The 20,046-nt window shown below is 48.6% G+C and overlaps 1 protein-coding gene across 3 annotated transcripts in view; it reads right to left on the bottom strand.

Annotated features, from left to right (window-relative positions):
* arhgap46b (Rho GTPase activating protein 46b) overlaps positions 1 to 20,046 on the bottom strand; it is a 93,709-nt gene that overhangs the window by 2,245 nt on the left and 71,418 nt on the right. For all 3 annotated transcript variants that reach the window (XM_020506344.2, XM_031794194.1, XM_020506345.2), the window contains 6 exons: positions 16,272 to 16,908; positions 15,702 to 15,800; positions 5,625 to 5,698; positions 4,518 to 4,717; positions 496 to 587; positions 146 to 315 (listed from right to left, as the gene is read on the bottom strand). In XM_020506344.2, coding sequence (XP_020361933.1) covers positions 146 to 315; positions 496 to 587; positions 4,518 to 4,717; positions 5,625 to 5,698; positions 15,702 to 15,800; positions 16,272 to 16,908 — 1,272 coding nt within the window. The remainder of the gene's footprint in view (positions 1 to 145; positions 316 to 495; positions 588 to 4,517; positions 4,718 to 5,624; positions 5,699 to 15,701; positions 15,801 to 16,271; positions 16,909 to 20,046) is intronic.

The following is a 20,046-nucleotide window of genomic DNA, read 5'->3' as shown; positions in this document are numbered from 1 at the left end:
AGAGACATTTATGTGGTGTTTGTTAATTGTGTTTATATTAAAACCTACAGTTATTATGTAGTTATAACTGCAAAACATACATAAACCTCTAAAGAGAGAGAGCTATAGCGAGGGGAGACGAGAGGCCTATATGTAGGAGGGTTACCTGTAAGAAGTGTATAAAGTAGCAGAGCACCAGCCTGCTTAACTCAGGCAGAGACTGCACCACACTGATCGCTGCCTCTGGATCCTCATAGTTACTGATGCACTGCTTATAGAAGCTCTGAGGGATGACTGGCTCCTCCAGCTCCCTGTACCACAGCTTCAACAGAGACGCTAGAGGAGAGAGAAACACTCCCTTCAATACACAATGGTGTGCAGCCTGCACGATATACAGTAGTGTTTCCAGCCTTTACAACACACATTTGAAAAGAGGCAATAGATAGTTGCTCATTTCAAGAAAGACATCAGCCAAGAGGAGAAATAGAGCCTGAATGACAGGGATTTTTTTCTTACCTGGGACGTTGGGGTCGCCAAGGTTTTCTGGAATATTCCACTGATCCACCTGCAGCTTCAGTGCATTCACCTCATCAATATCTCCAGGCACCCTGAGGGAAGAGACACACAGCAGATATAAGTATAACAGGTGCTAGAGACTAGGAAGTAATAGCTTTATCTCATATTTCAATATGACTGAATACTTGTATGAGAGTATTGACATTGTTCTTGGATTGTGACATAGCCCCACTAGGTGGTGCAGCAACCCCGTTAAGCAGCCCAGGGACAACCACAGCATGACTTTAGCATGTTGCCAAGGTCTAGTCCACACATGGGGGATATGTGAACCCAGGTGGACATGGTTATGCAATACCATTTATATATAATTAGTATGAAAGTAATTTCATATCCGCAGACATGGACATAGCAGTGCTACACGTCCGGAGGTATCTATTACAGGGGAACTGATTGTGCCAAGAAGAAAAACCTAAGCAAAATCACAGAGCCACAAGGACAACATCAGTCATATCCCTGACACAGGGACCCATGTCTAGTAAAAATAAATAAACCCTGAAGCTAAATAAGAAAACAAAAATAAAGACAATCCTTCCATAGCATGGTTTTTAAAATAAACTGCCAGGGTAGATTTCCTGTCAATTTTCAAATCACACACCCGACAAAAGGGAGATGTGACTCATAAAATGAGAACTGGCTTAAAATAATAATGTGCACATTTGTTCATATCAATCTCCTGTTTGTTCTATATACAGTCCACAATCTGTCAGTCTGTGATGAGAATTTAGACAAAGAGGAACTTATTCAGAGATTGTGTGCAGATAAAACACTTGCGTCTAAACGTACTCCAATACAAACCGAATGGGAGAGAAAGGGGAAACTATACCCACTGTAATTACATTACACACGCATAAAACAATGTCTTTAATTACTGGATGCTGTTATCAAATCAAATCAAATGTAATTATATAGCCCTTCTTGCATCAGCTGATATCTCAAAGTACTGTACAGAAACCCAGCCTAAAACTCCAAACAGCAAGCAATGCAGGTGTAGAAGCACGGTGGCTAGGAAAAACTACCTAGATGTTATCTGAAGCATGACAGGGCAAGAGTTTTATCTGGTGCATTTTCACTCTTTGTCTCAGTCTGAGCCAGACCGGGGAGGGGGGTCGTCAGAGCTGCAGACGTCTATATGGATGACCACCCAGTCTCAGTCTGAGCCAGACCGGGGAGGGGGGTCGTCAGAGCTGCAGACGTCTATATGGATGACCACCCAGTCTCAGTCTGAGCCAGACCGGGGAGGGGGGTCGTCAGAGCTGCAGACGTCTATATGGATGACCACCCAGTCTCAGTCTGAGCCAGACCGGGGAGGGGGGTCGTCAGAGCTGCAGACGTCTATATGGATGACCACCCAGTCTCAGTCTGAGCCAGACCGGGGAGGGGGGTCGTCAGAGCTGCAGACGTCTATATGGATGACCACCCAGTCTCAGTCTGAGCCAGACCGGGGAGGGGGGTCGTCAGAGCTGCAGACGTCTATATGGATGACCACCCAGTCTCAGTCTGAGCCAGACCGGGGAGGGGGGTCGTCAGAGCTGCAGACGTCTATATGGATGACCACCCAGTCTCAGTCTGAGCCAGACCGGGGAGGGGGGTCGTCAGAGCTGCAGACGTCTATATGGATGACCACCCAGTCTCAGTCTGAGCCAGACCGGGGAGGGGGGTCGTCAGAGCTGCAGACGTCTATATGGATGACCACCCAGTCTCAGTCTGAGCCAGACCGGGGGGGGGGGGTCGTCAGAGCTGCAGACGTCTATATGGATGACCACCCAGTCTCAGTCTGAGCCAGACCGGGGAGGGGGGTCGTCAGAGCTGCAGACGTCTATATGGATGACCACCCAGTCTCAGTCTGAGCCAGACCGGGGAGGGGGGTCGTCAGAGCTGCAGACGTCTATATGGATGACCACCCAGTCTCAGTCTGAGCCAGACCGGGGAGGGGGGTCGTCAGAGCTACAGACGTCTATATGGATGACCACCCAGTCTCAGTCTGAGCCAGACCGGGGAGGGGGGTCGTCAGAGCTGCAGACGTCTATATGGATGACCACCCAGTCTCAGTCTGAGCCAGACCGGGGAGGGGGGTCGTCAGAGCTGCAGACGTCTATATGGATGACCACCCAGTCTCAGTCTGAGCCAGACCGGGGAGGGGGGTCGTCAGAGCTGCAGATGTCTATATGGATGACCACCCAGTCTCAGTCTGAGCCAGACCGGGGAATGGGGTCGTCAGAGCTGCAGACGTCTATATGGATGACCACCCAGTCTCAGTCTGAGCCAGAACGGGGAGGGGGGTCGTCAGAGCTGCAGACGTCTATATGGATGACCACCCAGTCTCAGTCTGAGCCAGACCGGGGAGGGGGGTCGTCAGAGCTGTAGACGTCTATATGGATGACCACCCAGTCTCAGTCTGAGCCAGACCGGGGAGGGGGGTCGTCAGAGCTGCAGACGTCTATATGGATGACCACCCAGTCTCAGTCTGAGCCAGACCGGGGAGGGGGGTCGTCAGAGCTGCAGACGTCTATATGGATGACCACCCAGTCTCAGTCTGAGCCAGACCGGGGAGGGGGGTCGTCAGAGCTGCAGACGTCTATATGGATGACCACCCAGTCTCAGTCTGAGCCAGACCGGGGAGGGGGGTCGTCAGAGCTGCAGACGTCTATATGGATGACCACCCAGTCTCAGTCTGAGCCAGACCGGGGAGGGGGGTCGTCAGAGCTGCAGACGTCTATATGGATGACCCAGGAGAGAGTCTGAATCAGAGAGAACAGGGTGCAGTCCTCTCCTCTTCTCCACAGCTCAGTCAGTGAATGATTAACGCCCCCAGGTTAACCAGATGGCTTGTTTGTTTACCAAAGCCCATAGGTCCTGAAGGGTATACCACAAAGCAGGATCAATGAGTTAGCACTAACTGGCCTAAGTGTTCTTACATTAGGAAGATGAGCTTGAAATAGGAATGGGCTAATCGACTCAACAAAACCAAAAACACATATCGAAGTTTAGCTTTCTTAATGAACCAGAAAGTCAATAGTTATTTCTGGTTGGTCATCAAAATTAGCTGACTAACTCATTGATCCTGCTTTGTGGTATACCCCTTCAAGAGATGCTGTGTTTGTTTAAGTGATTTAACATAGACTCTTTCTCTTCTAATTTCAGGCTAACTTGCTCCCCTCCCGGCCAATGGGAGTCTCACACCTCGATCACACTGACAGTGTCATTGCGTTTTGGTACAGAAGTACATTCATTTCCAATGGAACACTGTGTTTGCATTGCAGCATTGCGTTGCAGAGGCAGTTGCAGGCAGAGTGTTCTGTGTGGTGGATACATTGGATTTATCCAACTGTATGTGTAGACGGCTTGACAGAAATAGTAGCAGAAGGTGAATGATGAACTTATGTTGCACACATACCAAGATGATGCTGCGAACCATTTTGCGCAATGATGCTGTAATGTGATAGAGGCTTTTGGCGGGTCCCGTAATGCCGCTGGCCTTGGGCTGGGACAGGAGTATCAGAACAGGAGCAGCCCTGACTGTACTGCTTCTTACTGATGAAGCAAAGCCTCTGACCCAGTCTTTAGCCTAGATATAATCCGGACCATGGAAGATCCGCGATATACCTTGATTGACATTTAAAGGTAATTTCCGATTGAGCCGACATATTCAGCGTTTACCGTGAATGTGGTCTCCCCGAATGCGGGAACATTACCTTTAAAACGTGTATAGCAGACAAAACGAGATCGGATTGAATCTGGCCCTTATTCTGCATCCCATGTTTGCCACCTAGGCTAAACTGTATTTCCACGCCTGTCTTTCTTTACCCCCATAACATCACTTACCCCATACCTCAGAGTGATCCTCATCTGCAGAGACCATTTCTGGTACCCTATGTTTATCCATTGCCACCAACATTGCCCCCCTCCATCCTTCCACCCCTTCTGTATGCAGCCCAGCCTGGTGTGCTGGTGTGACTACTCACCTGAAGATTCCCTCTGTCTGGGCCCCTCCCAGGGCCAGGACGTACTGGGACAGCTGCACCTGCACCCAGGGGAGCCTGCGCTCCGGGAACCGCTCACTCTGACGCTCCATGATCTCCTCCAGAGCACTGCCGAACAGGGAGGGGGTCACAATGGCTTTCCTCCCCTGGTCTAACTCCTCCAGGGTGGGCTTCCTTAGACCCTGTGAGAAGGAAAAAAATACATTAGAGTCTTCTGTAGACAGGACCTGACTCTAAGCACAGCTCTAGAACCACAAGTCTATTGATTAAGTTTAGAACTGGTTGAAAGCTATCCCTAGCCCATTATCTAGGTAAGCTACTTGAGGCCCACTTGGAGTCTCTCACACTACTGTAACTTCCCTACAGTAATCATAGCTGAACTGTAGGTCAGTTCCCTTGTATACAGTAGAAGGAGACACCGGGCCATATTTAAAGCCCAGATTCCATCTCAGCAGCTCAGAGGGTTAAATATAACCCCCAGTAAAAGTGCTTGGCCTGGGGCTGCAGTAAGGCTGCAGTGTGCTGGCTGTGGGCAAGCTGATTACAGGGTGGGACACAGCAGAGGACAGGGTGGAGGTTGGGAGACTGTTGCTGCACTGATGGAGGGTTGGTTGGGGGGTGTGAGCTCAGACTTGAACCCCATCTTTAGCTCCACGTGTCCAGTGTGGATGGGGAGAGAGCGGATGACGGAAGGGGGGGTTAAAAGGTTGTCGTAACCCCCCCACCTCAGTTTGGGTTTACAGATTAGTGCCTATTTTGCTGAGGACTCCTAAGGGCCCAGTGCGATGATTGCTAACATATGTGAGAGCTCCCAGAATGCTTCAGTCAGTGCCACGCTTCACGGCCGACACTAACCTCAGGGGCAACACTGACTCATTAAAACAATAGAAATGTTCCACTTCTCTTCGTCTGCTGGGAGGGTTGGAGTCCCAATATCCCTTCAGATCATTAGAGTATAAAACTGCAGCAGAAAGTCTGTAAATGAAACCTCCATCCAGACCAGCAGTGAGAGATGGAGCAACCCCCTCTGTCCTTGTCTGACACCCCCTCCCTGGACCTTTTAATAGTGCTTTAGGATGACCTTCCTACCTTTTTGACCCCAGTGACGGCGACCTTCTGCAGCTTGCGATAGCAGTACTTGGCATAAGTGCTGATTGGCAGGCCTGGAGAGAGGGGAGATGACAGACACCATTACTGACCAATCCTGAGGCGGTAACACAATCCGTTGCTGTTTTCTATCTGCCTGCATGTCAACATCCTCAGTGTTGAGGCCGTATCACTTCTGTTCCACAGTGATAAAACCGACAGATCCACCGACAGATCTTGTTACCAATGAATCATTAAAACCAAATCTGTCCACCGCAGGGCATTTTGGATATCAGCTCTGCATATTCCATGAGTATCGTGCCCAGCCAGCATGGAGTAATATAACCCAACATATAGAGTTGTAGGGAACAGCTGTGCTTCAAGGTTAAAGCCACTGAGACGTCAAACACTGACCGCTGAACTATTACTAGAGCAAAGTACTACTATTGTATCTCAGGCCCATATAACAATATTAAGGCTGCATTGAATGAGCGACTGAGGCATTGGCCTACACATCTTGTTCTAACTCTGAGAACCAAAATGCATCTTGGCCACAGACGCTGGTAGAGAAACATCCACATGACACAGATTTATGGCAAACAGGTGAAAGCATGTCCTCAGCAACAAAACAGCCGCTGCGGTTTTGGCCGAGAGTAGATGAGTTGTGTTTTGAGAGACTACGAGATCTTGACGCTTTAAAAAAGGTTTTGTGATTACTGTCTTCTGTCATAAATCGAATGAATCACACAAAACTGACATGGTGGGAGAGGGAGGACTTTATTCTCACCCAAGACGGAAATGAGATGGACTTCAATGCCGAGGAAAAGTAATTCAAATCACAACCCAACTTTACTGCTTCATGAAACAACAGAGAGATAAGGGTGCAAAGATATCATAGGGTCCTCATGGAGAAATGATTGATTCATTATTATTTCACCTTTATTTAACCAGGTAGGCCAGTTGAGAACAAGTTCTCATTTACAACTGCGACCTGGTCAAGATAAAGCAAAGCACTTCGACACATACAACAACACAGAGTTACACATGGAGTAAACAAACATACAGTCAATAACACAGTAGAAAAAGCCTATATACAATATGTGCAAATGAGATAAGATAAGGGAGGTAAGGAAATAAATAGGCCATGGTGGCGAAGTAATTACAATATAGCAATTAAACACTGGAATGGTAGATCGGCAGAAGATGAATGTGCAAGTAGAGATACTGGGGCGCAAAGGAGAAAATAAGTGAGGAATGAGGAAAGGAGGAGGCACACATTGGGCAGGTCCCTCCCAGAGACTAGGAGAGGGGGAGAAAGAGGAATACTATGACCAATAAGGAACCTTCATCAGCCCGACCAAGCCCTACTGTTACTATAGCACTGCATCGTTTTAGAAGAGTAGACACCAGAATTCATACTACTGGGTCATTCACCTCAGAGCACAGCTGTGAGGCCACATGGCCAAGCAGGCCTCAACAGGGATAGTCAGAGAGGTGACGGGTCACACAGGACTAACCTGATGACCTCAGTCCAGAACAAACCCTTTCACTTCTCCTCTTCTAACCGTGTTTACAGTGTCGTCAACATGTTCAAACATAGTGGGTGTAGAAACGGAGAAGGGGAAAGTTGTATACGAGTTGTTTCAAGAGAAGTTCTCTTTTATCTGGCTGTAAAAACACATGTTTAAGAGGCAGGGCAGTCATTTCACAAGGCCCCGTCTCTGATCTCTGACTGTGCTGCTGGACTGCAGGACACACACATCGCTCTGGCTCAGGACTGCTGCTGGACTGCAGCACACACACATCGCCCTGGCTCAGGACTGCTGCTGGACTGCAGCACACACACATCGCTCTGGCTCAGGACTGCTGCTGGACTGCAGCACACACACATCGCCCTGGCTCAGGACTGCTGCTGGACTGCAGCACACACACATCGCTCTGGCTCAGGACTGCTGCTGGACTGCAGCACACACACATCGCTCTGGCTCAGGACTGCTGCTGGACTGCAGGACACACACATCGCTCTGGCTCAGGACTGCTGCTGGACTGCAGCACACACACATCGCCCTGGCTCAGGACTGCTGCTGGACTGCAGCACACACACATCGCTCTGGCTCAGGACTGCTGCTGGACTGCAGTACACACACATCGCTCTGGCTCAGGACTGCTGCTGGACTGCAGCACACACACATCGCTCTGGCTCAGGACTGCTGCTGGACTGCAGCACACACACATCGCCCTGGCTCAGGACTGCTGCTGGACTGCAGTACACACACATCGCTCTGGCTCAGGACTGCTGCTGGACTGCAGGACACACACATCGCTCTGGCTCAGGACTGCTGCTGGACTGCAGCACAAACACATCGCTCTGGCTCAGGACTGCTGCTGGACTGCAGCACACACACATCGCTCTGGCTCAGGACTGCTGCTGGACTGCAGGACACACACATCGCTCTGGCTCAGGACTGCTGCTGGACTGCAGCACACACACATCGCTCTGGCTCAGGACTGCTGCTGGACTGCAGGACACACACATCGCTCTGGCTCAGGACTGCTGATGGACTGCAGCACACACACATCGCTCTGGCTCAGGACTGCTGCTGGACTGCAGCACACACACATCGCTCTGGCTCAGGACTGCTGCTGGACTGCAGCACACACACATCGCCCTGGCTCAGGACTGCTGCTGGACTGCAGCACACACACATCGCTCTGGCTCAGGACTGCTGCTGGACTGCAGCACACACACATCGCTCTGGCTCAGGACTGCTGCTGGACTGCAGGACACACACATCGCTCTGGCTCAGGACTGCTGCTGGACTGCAGCACACACACATCGCCCTGGCTCAGGACTGCTGCTGGACTGCAGCACACACACATCGCTCTGGCTCAGGACTGCTGCTGGACTGCAGTACACACACATCGCTCTGGCTCAGGACTGCTGCTGGACTGCAGCACACACACATCGCTCTGGCTCAGGACTGCTGCTGGACTGCAGCACACACACATCGCCCTGGCTCAGGACTGCTGCTGGACTGCAGCACACACACATCGCTCTGGCTCAGGACTGCTGCTGGACTGCAGGACACACACATCGCTCTGGCTCAGGACTGCTGCTGGACTGCAGCACACACACATCGCTCTGGCTCAGGACTGCTGCTGGACTGCAGGACACACACATCGCTCTGGCTCAGGACTGCTGATGGACTGCAGCACACACACATCGCTCTGGCTCAGGACTGCTGCTGGACTGCAGCACACACACATCGCTCTGGCTCAGGACTGCTGCTGGACTGCAGCACACACACATCGCTCTGGCTCAGGACTGCTGCTGGACTGCAGCACACACACATCGCTCTGGCTCAGGACTGCTGCTGGACTGCAGCACACATACATCGCTCTGGCTCAGGACTGCTGCTGGACTGCAGGACACACACACATCGCTCTGGCTCAGGACTGCTGATGGACTGCAGCACACACACATCGCTCTGGCTCAGGACTGCTGCTGGACTGCAGCACACACACATCGCTCTGGCTCAGGACTGCTGCTGGACTGCAGCACACACACATCGCTCTGGCTCAGGACTGCTGCTGGACTGCAGCACACACACATCGCCCTGGCTCAGGACTGCTGCTGGACTGCAGCACACACACATCGCTCTGGCTCAGGACTGCTGCTGGACTGCAGGACACACACATCGCTCTGGCTCAGGACTGCTGCTGGACTGCAGCACACACACATCGCTTTGGCTCAGGACTGCTGCTGGACTGCAGGACACACACATCGCTCTGGCTCAGGACTGCTGATGGACTGCAGCACACACACATCGCTCTGGCTCAGGACTGCTGCTGGACTGCAGCACACACACATCGCTCTGGCTCAGGACTGCTGCTGGACTGCAGCACACACACATCGCTCTGGCTCAGGACTGCTGCTGGACTGCAGCACACACACATCGCTCTGGCTCAGGACTGCTGCTGGACTGCAGCACACATACATCGCTCTGGCTCAGGACTGCTGCTGGACTGCAGGACACACACACATCGCTCTGGCTCAGGACTGCTGCTGGACTGCAGCACACACACATCGCTCTGGCTCAGGACTGCTGCTGGACTGCAGCACACATACATCGCTCTGGCTCAGGACTGCTGCTGGACTGCAGGACACACACACATCGCTCTGGCTCAGGACTGCTGATGGACTGCAGCACACACACATCGCTCTGGCTCAGGACTGCTGCTGGACTGCAGCACACACACATCGCTCTGGCTCAGGACTGCTGCTGGACTGCAGCACACACACATCGCTCTGGCTCAGGACTGCTGCTGGACTGCAGCACACACACATCGCTCTGGCTCAGGACTGCTGCTGGACTGCAGGACACACACATCGCTCTGGCTCAGGACTGCTGCTGGGACTGCAGGACACACACATCGCTCTGGCTCAGGACTGCTGCTGGGACTGCAGGACACACACATCGCTCTGGCTCAGGACTGCTGCTGGGACTGCAGGACACACACATCGCTCTGGCTCAGGACTGCTGCTGGGACTGCAGGACACACACATCGCTCTGGCTCAGGACTGCTGCTGGGACTGCAGGACACACACATCGCTCTGGCTCAGGACTGCTGCTGGGACTGCTGCTACAACCCCAGGTCCTTTCTTTCTTCGCTACAGTATTCTCTTTAGATCCCTCGTCTTCTCTTCTCCTCTCATCCTCTTTTATTCACTTCCCACTGGGCATAGACGCCAGTTCCATGTTTAGTTTTGATTGACATTTGGTTGAGTTGTCAGCTAACGTGAATTCAGCGTGAAATCAACAACAACAAAAATGTACCCTTAAAATCACAACCCAACTTTACTGCTTCATGAAACAACAGAGAGAGAAGGGTGCAAAGATATCATAGGGTCCTCATGGAGAAATGATTGATTCATTCTTACTGTAAATACACAGCTGTGATTCTGGTAAAACGTTGTGTGAAAAAAAAGAGTTCCCTTACGTTGATGATGACTTGCAAGCCCAATCTATTTTCCACATTGATTCAACATCATCACACTAAATGTTTTTCTTGAAATGGTGTGGAACCAACATTGATTCAACCAGTTTTTGTCCTCACTCCTCTCCTCCGCCCCTCCCAATCTTGTATGTATTATCCTCTCCTCTGATTGTTGCTGTGGCATACTCATCCATTCTCCTTCTTCCTGATCATTCCGTCCTTCTCCTGTTTTGTGTTAGTGTTGGAATGACAAGCATGTGGGAGCGGTAGACTGATTTCCCCTCTATGCCAGGTGATATTACTGAGGCACATAGCCCAGGCAGCATAGAGGGCTAGCTGGTATGAACACCACTGTTAAGACCCATAGTTCTAAAAGAGAGTGGGCTGTGTTAATTTTACAAGGGCTCCCGAGTGGCACAGCGGTCTAAGGCACTACATCTCAGTGTTAGAGGCATCACTACAGACCCTGGTTTGATCCAGGGCTGTATCACAACAGGACGTGATCGGGAGTACCATAGGGTGGTGCACAATTGGCCCAGCGCTGTCCGGGTTAAGGGAGGGTTTGGCCTGGGTAGGTTGTAAAATAATAATTTGTTCTTAACTGATTTGCCTAGACAATATTAAATAAAAATAAACACTTCCTGGTGGGTATAATACCTGTATAATACCACAAGGAAAGAGAGAGAGAGAGAGAGATGGATGGATGTGTATGCATGCATAAAAGACAAAGGGAGAAATATACGTGGGGGATGGGGGGTATCTATAAAGCAGGTGACAGAAAAGAGCAACGTCTCTTCATTCCTCTCCACTAGCAGCCTGTTTGTGCCTGTGGCCTGAGCCTCAGCTTAGTGTCCAATGCTAAATAGGGACAGCCAGGGCCAGAGAAAAAACGATAGAGAAAACGTAAAGAGAGTATTTGCATACAAATAAGTGTTGGTGCCAACCTTTAATCCTCCACAGAGAGGAGAAGAGGCCCCAACCACCCCACTCCTATAGCCCATGCTCCCCCTTCACTGGGAGCGTCTTTCCCAGGACAGCCCACTGCTGCCACCACAATGCCTGGCTGCACAGGCCTCCCCAGCCATTGTCAGCCACACGCTCTTAAACGTGCCACCGAGAAGTCGGGCACTACCTAAACAAACCTTCTACGCCCTCTTTCTCTTCTTTTGATGAAGAGCTGGATCTGAGGCCCCAAACTGCTGCCCAGAACAATGCCCACTCAGCAGCCTGGGCCCGGAGAGGCAGCTGGTGAAGCCCATAAAGACTCCCGTCAGGACATCCCTACGACCGTCCCCATCAAACCCCTCCCCCCTTCATCTCTACCTGGACTTGAGCCCATATCATGGGGCCTCTGTTGTAGACTGGGGTCTGGATCACAGGAAGCTGGATCATTTGTCCAGTGCCCCATATCTGTAAAAGAGTATGGATCACCCAACCCTACAGTACAAACAAACAGTCTCCCACAGACAGTAGGTCCTCTGTCCTCGATGCCAACACTCCAGAGCGGATGTGGAGTATGACTAACTGGTTTCTACTGCAGTGCGGGGAGTGAGTCAACAACCATCTCAATTCTCTTCATCTCTCCCATGCGCTATAGTCTCGTTGATGATGTAGTGCAGTGAGTCGACTCTCTCTGTCACAGTACTAGTACAGCTGGTAGCAGTGCTGCAGATAACTGTGTGATGTGGTCTGCTGTCTGAGGCTGGGTCTTGGTGTGGAAGACGCGGTGCGTTTGGCCTCGGGGCAGAACGCTGCATCATGAGAGGGGCCCGGATGCTGGGACACAGCTGCGAGGAGCCATCTGATTGGTCAAATGAATCCTCAGAATCAAACAACATCAACAGGAATGTCATGACACACAGAGAGCTGGGGTGAGTCAGAGTACGTCACTGATTGACTATGCCGAGAGTGCTGCTACCTGTAGAACAATTACAAAGTAGCTGTGGTCTGTAGTAGTAGGAAGCACACTCACCCTACAGCTTCTTTATAACAAACAGCTAATGTTTACTTATACTTCTGCTACAGTTGAAGTCAAAATTCCCTGTTTTACGTCAGTTAGGATCACCACATTATTTTAAGAATGTGAAATGTCAGAATAATATTAGAGAGAATCATTTATTTCAGCTTTATTTCTTTCATCACATTCCCAGTGGGTCAGAAGTTTACATACACTCAATTAGTATTTGGGAGCATTGCCTTTAAATTGTTGAACTTGGGTCAAACGTTTCGGGTAGCCTTCCACAAGCTTCCCACAATAAGTTGGGTGAATTTTGGCCCATTCCTCCTGACAGAGCAGGTGCAACTGAGTCAGGTTTGTAGGCCTCCTTGCTCGCACATGCTTTTTCAGTTCTACCCAAACATGTTCTATAGGATTGAGGTCAGGTCTTTGTGATGGCCACTCCAATACCTTGACTTTGTTGTCCTTAAGCCATTTTGCCACAACTTTGGAAGTATGCTTGGGATCGGCAGGGTAGCCTAGTGGTTAGAGCGTTGGACTAGTAACCGGAAGGTTGCAAGTTCAAACCCCCGAGCTGACAAGGTACAAATCTGTCTTTCTGCCCCTGAACAGGCAGTTAACCCACTGTTCCTAGGCCGTCATTGAAAATAAGAATTTGTTCTTAACTGACTTGCCTAGTTAAATAAAGGTTAAATAAATAAATCAAAAATCAAATGGAAGACCCATTTGCAACCAAGCTTCAACTTCCTGACTGATGTCTTGAGATGTTGCTTCAATATATCCACATACTCTTCCCACCTCATGATGCCATCTATTTTGTGAAGTGCACCAGTACCTTCTGCAGCAAAGCACCCCCACAACATGATGCTGACACCCCAGTGCTTCACAGTTTGGGTGGTGTACTTCGGCTTGCAAGCCTCTACCTTTTTCCTCCAAACATAACGATGGTCATTATGGCCAAACAGCTCTATTTTTGTTTCATCAGACCAGAGGACATTTCTCCAAAAAGTATGATCTTTGTCCCCATGTGCAGTTGCAAACCGTAGTCTGGCTTTCTTATGGTGGTTTTGGAGCAGTGGCTTTTTCCTTGCTGAGCAGCCTTTCAGGTGATGTCGATATAGGACTCGTTTTACCTCCAGCATCTTCACAAGGTCCTTTGCTGTTGTTCTGGGATTGATTTGCACTTTTCACACCAAAGTACGTTCATCTCTAGGAGACAGAACGAGTCTCCTTCCTGAGCAGTATGACGGCTGCGTGGTCCCATGGTGTTAATACTTGCATACTATGGTTTGTACAGATGAACGTGATACCTTCAGGTGGTTGGAAATTGCTCCCAAGGGTGAACCAGACTTGTGGAAGTCTACATTTTTTTCCCCGGAGGTCTTGGCTGATTTCTTTTGATTTTCCCATGATGTCAAGCAAAGAGGCACTGAGTTTGAAGGTAGGCCTTGAAATACATCCACAGGAACACCTCCAATTGACTCAAATGATGTCAATTAACCTATCAGAAGCTTTGAAAGCCATGACATCATTTTCTGGAATTTTCCAAGCTGTTTCAAGGCACAGTCAACTTAGTGTATGTAAACTTCTGACCCACTGGAATTGTGATACAGTGAATTGTAAGTGAAATAATATGTCTGTAAACGATTGTTGGAAAAACTACTTGTGTCATGCACAAAGTAGATGTCCTAACCAACTTGCAAAAACTATAGTTTGTTAACAAGAAATTTGTGGAGTGGTTGAAAAACGAGTTTTAATGACTCCAACCTAAGTGTATGTAAACTTACGACTTCAACTGTAAATACATTTTATGGACACAATGTATTTTACAATAGTTCTCTTGTTTGTTTTTAGTCCCATCGTCCAGCTACCCTCAACCCCGTTCAACTACCCTCAACCCCTCCCATCTATCTCTGAAGACCACACAATTTTTCAACTGTGCTGTGATGTTTCTCAAAAGTTCTGAACCGTTCTATTCTCATAGTTTCTACAGATTGTAAATTAAACATACACATTTTTGCTAAGAGTATTATTATATTATTGACCGATTGACTATGATTTTTTAAATCACCCAGCAGTGCTATTTGCAGAGTTATCTCAAGGTAAATGTTGCAATTTTCATCCATTCCTGAACCTGCAACCAAAAAGAAGCTACCAAACAAATTATCTAATGAATTATCCAGCGTTTTATGTATCAGTTCATAAACCATGTGCCATGGAATTGGTACATCAAAAATCTCTTTCCAACTATTTTGCAATCTATTTGGCACAGCTGTCCATTTTTTTGTCCTGAAATGAAACTGATATCCTGTTTTTCTCACCCCATTCTTGAACATTGGGTGAGACGTTCTTACTAATCTGCTACAGAACCCGTTTGGATTTAAGTATGACTTTTGTATGACTGACGCCTTTAGTGGGAGGTCTAATGCTTTAATATTTCATCATTTCTGCCCTCTGAATTCATATTCATTATATAAATAGGCCCGCTTGAAGTTCTAATTAAAGTTTATTTTGCTTATATCATTTAGAATACAGGTCACTAGGTGTAGGGAGACCATAACAGAATAGGTAAACTGGGATATGACTAAAGAGTTAATCAGGGTAAACTGGGACATGACTAAAGAGTTAATCAGGGTAAACTGGGACATGACTAAAGAGTTTTAATGACTCCAACCTAAGTGTATGTAAACTTCCGACTTCAACTGTATGTGTGAGGATATTTCCTATAGGTAGGTGGTGTCTCCTCTCGCTCTAAAGAAAGCCATCCTCAGCCATGGTCAAGACAGCGTCACTACTGTTCTTTAAGCCAGAGGGTTAGGAGGAGACAGGGCCAGGGAGGACGACTGGCAGCGTGTGCTAGCCAGCTCAGCTGGGCAACAGAGATACAGCACAGAGGGAAACAGGACACCCTGGCGCTTGGATCTCAAGGCTCCTTTGTGTGGTTCTGCTACTCTCATTTAAAAAGCGTTGTGGTGATGCAAATGTGTGCAATACCTTCAACAATCAAAGCTAGTTAATCTCTCCCGTGAGTGTGTCAGTTCTAAGAGGGTGACACTGTGGGGTTAATCCTCCCTCTCAATTTTTCTCCTGTATGAATGAACAAGTGTTGCCGTAGTGAAACTCACCCTCCTCTTCTTCCTCCTCATTGTTCTGCTTCCTCTTCTTCCGGGACTTTGAATTCTTCTTGTTCTTCATGTCCTGTTGTTCCATAATGTGCTGCATGACTGTAAGTGTCAAACACGGCGGAAAGTGAAAACGTTATTTCATTAAAGATTTATCGCAATAACTCTTCTCCGTGTGTAGATCTGAAAAACAGATGATGGTGTTTTGTGCTGGGCTCTCTCAACTTTGACCTTACTCCCCCCTCCTTTTTTTTTTTTTTTTTTCTTCTCTCACTTTTCCAGTGCTGCATCCTGTTTGATCTGGCCTGAATCCCAGATAATAATAGCTGGAAAACCAATATCAACTGGCTGTTTTTGACCACACGAGAGTACCGGAAACACAAACACACCTCTGGATGCATTCTAGTCTAATCAAACAAATCGTATTTACCCCCAAAACACCAATAATCCGCAGCCACAGGAAACAACAACCTTCACCAACCCACAACCAATGGTAAACACAGAAAAACATTCATAGATTTATATAAACAGAAAAAAAAACATTTTATCAATAGAAGCGGTGTTGCCACTCACTCTTCTTGTCGTTGGAGGGCTCCAGATGTCTCTGAATGTACCCCTCCAGGTAGCGTCTGAACTTGGGTGAGGGGGAGAAGAAGGCCAGGCTGATGGCCATGAGTTCCCAGCCGGCCTCCAGGCTTCTCAGGTTCAGGTTGTCAGTGGTCTGTCTGACCAGCTGAACGTACAACTCGTCCCTCAGGCCCTGCATGCCCCAGCACTTAGTGACCACCAGCAGGGCAGCGTGACGGCGCTCCAGCCGGGCTGGACGGTCCCCCATGTAGGCCTGGACCAGTTTGAACATCTCACAGGCCTCCTTCTTGACTGTACGGTCGCTGGTGATCAGCATGGGCTTCTTAATGGAGCCCCTGTTCCAGGAGAGCATGTTGGAGATGGAGACGCGGCGGCGGAACAGGCCCTGAGTGTGTTGGTTCAGGTTCTTACTGGCCCAGTCCACCATGTTGGCATCTGGAGGAGGTTTGCAGAGGGTGGTGTAAGGGTACTGGTAACCCATACCTCCTTTTCCACCTCCCCCACCTTCTCCTCTGTCTCCAGTCACGATAACTCTATGGGGGGAACCCCGGGTGCCCCCGTGACCATTACCTCCCCCGTGTGATGAGGACTCGGACTGGGCCTTGGATTCCAGTGTTCCTGCCTGGAGAAGAAAACAGAGGGAGAGAGGGAAGGAGAGGAAGATTCAAGGCATAGACAAACGCTACAGCTGGAATCCTATGTGAATTACTGTTTGTTGATGGTATGTGTCTGATGCTGCAAAGGTTTGTAGAGCATGTGCATTATGGTGTGTGTGTGTGTGTGTGTGTGTGTGCGTGCGTGCGTTCGTACTGTAGGATCCGTTTACTCATTCCTCCTCAGAGTAGAACCTGGAATCACTCACACAGATCCCACTCCAGAAATAGGTGACCCAATATGGAAATCGCATCAAAACACATACGGTAACATAACATCCATCCCCCACTCTACTGTCTGCTTCCCTTCCCTCAAGTCAAAACACTCCCACTGCCACTGGGCCTTTATAAACTACTTTCACTAATCTAATAATATGATATCAATTTGTCCACTTTATGCAATGAATCATATCAAATCCCCGATGGCCACCATGGTTCTCCCACTCTGGACCATCCAGTTAATTCAAACCCAATCATAACAATACTGAGTCTTCCTCTGAACCAACACTAATGTGTCGCCAAAGTCTTCGTCAGGCTCAATTACACGGCCCAAAGAAGAACAAACTGTAATAACCAACAATAACCTTGACATATGGGCTTTACATTCAAATTCATCCTATGATGTCATATTTACAATGTAATACCACACTAGAGCAGAAGTCTGGCAGATCTGTTAAACAGATACCAGGGGTTTCATTAACGTTCTGGCAGAGCTGTGTGGGTAGGGTCTAGGGATGGTTACCCCCATTTTACAGACCGGCCCTAACAGACATACGTCCCCATTGTAGTACGGCCTTCATAATGTGGTCGTATTAAAAACAAAAGCCGCATGAGAATGTTTTCAGCGGTGCAGTAAACTATGCAGAATGGTGATATGAACCATGTGGGCTGTCGGTCAGCAGTATAACTGGTGTATTTTTCCATAGCCCAGGTCCAAAGCTTTCCAACCCTAACCCCCTCAGCAGGTCTGGAGCTCCTCTACGACCCGCTAACGCCAACAAAGCCTTTCTCCAAACCCACATCATTTGTATTCATCGCACAGTATAAAACACGGCCATGAAGGTACCAGTCACAAATAAGTCTAAGCTGAAAACAGAGGTCTTAGTGGCCAATGCTGAATTTCCATGATGTAACCGTTTCGAAGTGGCTGGTTAAACAGGCTCAGATGAAGATTAAAAAAGGGGTTGTGTAAGGCTTGTTAGCTGGGTAATTAAGCGCGAGGGAGGCCTGAGGGAATTACTGGGTGCCAAACCATCAGTCCTCAGAGGGGACACAAGATTAAGACGTTCTGGCTTTGGCCACGCAACATTGGCCTTAACCTCTCTCTCTCTCCTCCTCTTTATTTCCCAACAATACATTCCCTTTCACTCAAACGGCTGCATCTGCTGCCTGTCACAGGTATTCATAGCGCTTTGAGATCCATCAATCCCTTCTTCCTCTCTCTTTGCATCTCTCATGTAATTCATCTTCCTCATTTAGTCCATTACCTCTCACTCTCATTTCCTCTGCTTCTGTTTGTTCCAGATGGCTCTCAGTGTCTAGTCTTCCTGGTCAGTGTGTGTGTGTGTGGTGTGATAGTCTGTGATTGGGTTTAGCAGTGTCCTGTGTGGTGTGACGGGGCTCAGCAGTGTCCTGGCCATCACACGGTCCTCTCCCAGACTAGGTTGCAGACAACAGGGTAAGACACTGCTCCTCAGGCACATTAAGGGTCAGGGCAAGCAGGGGCACCTTCAAACCAGGCACAGCTAGCCAGGGACAGTGGAAAACACTCACAAGTTACACAGACAAGAGAGAGTTTGGCCTAACTTGTTTGGACAGGTTCCCAAAGCTCCAGAAATTAGGACGCCCAGTCTTAACGCCACATTTCCCACAAATTGTGTTCAAATAAATCCTGGTTAACTGTGTTAGTTTTTACATTAGTGTTTGTACAAAAGAACCACTATTACAGACCAATCCTGCTAATTACTGATGTCGGGTTATTTAGGACTCCCTTCGTATTTCCATTCCCGACCCGGCATTCTTGCTGGAGGCCTTCGGGAGAGTAATTTCTATGGGGGTTAAGTCAGGCTCCATTCACTACAGTGAATGATATGGCTTCTGTGGGCTTGAACCACATTTCAGTAAAGCCAATGCAACCGACATGCACACAGCACTCAGCCCCAGTCTCCCTGTACAGCCTCTGCCAAGTTACTCTCCCACACACCTGACAATGAACAGTGAAACACGCGTACGTTACTTCTACATGAGTGTGTGTTCATCTGCATAACGTAGGAGTTTCATATCGGAGCCTATCGGAGCACTTGGTACATGCACACACCCATAAGACAAGCCTGCTTTCAGATCGGAGGATTCAAGATGGCCATCACTTTCAGTTTTGACAGTCAGTAACTTAAACCCTCGCTGGAGACTTACTATACCAAGACATAAGTATACATACCCAGTAAAAGTGTACAAGACGAGTCTACAACTTAGAAGTGCCTACAGTATTGTAAATCCTGAATGTAAGTGATCCCATTTCTAGGCATGATATTATCCCCAGTGAACCAGAGCAATGAGTCATAAATCTAGGACTCTGGTGCCTTTGTAGTGGTTGCTGGGCTGGGCTGTATCCACACGAATTACTCTGTTCCTCCCAGCCAGTAACCAGCCTGGTGGAGAGTGGGACTGCCTGGACCTTCTCCCCAATGCTTATTGTCTGAGAAAAAAAGAATCGCTTCCCCTCGAAAACGAGGGATTGGCTTCATTTCTGCTGCCAGAAACTTTTCCCCCTTTATGCAATAAAAATAGTCCTGGAATGAAACCAACAATTCTAATAAGGTCGTCCAGATCGAGTTAAAAAAAATGAAATGAAAAATTGAGTAAGGGTGCGTTTTATTGAACAGTATGCACCAGTTGTCGAGTGATGTGACCCAGCTGGGATAGCGGATGGATGAATGGGGTTGGAGCTAGCATGACCCCCGCTAAGCGCTAGTGTGGGAAAATAAGTCTCAAATACTCAGCTTGAATGAGTCACCAACAACACACTGCTGACAAACAGAGGCAGTTAACCTCCATCCCACCGCCTACAGTAACAGTACTGCTCTGATTAATGCTCTGAAGCAAAGATA

The sequence above is a fragment of the Oncorhynchus kisutch genome, linkage group LG17, assembly GCF_002021735.2.
Source record: "Oncorhynchus kisutch isolate 150728-3 linkage group LG17, Okis_V2, whole genome shotgun sequence".
Lineage (NCBI taxonomy): Eukaryota > Metazoa > Chordata > Actinopteri > Salmoniformes > Salmonidae > Oncorhynchus > Oncorhynchus kisutch.
This window is presented reverse-complemented; position numbering and strand designations above follow the sequence as displayed.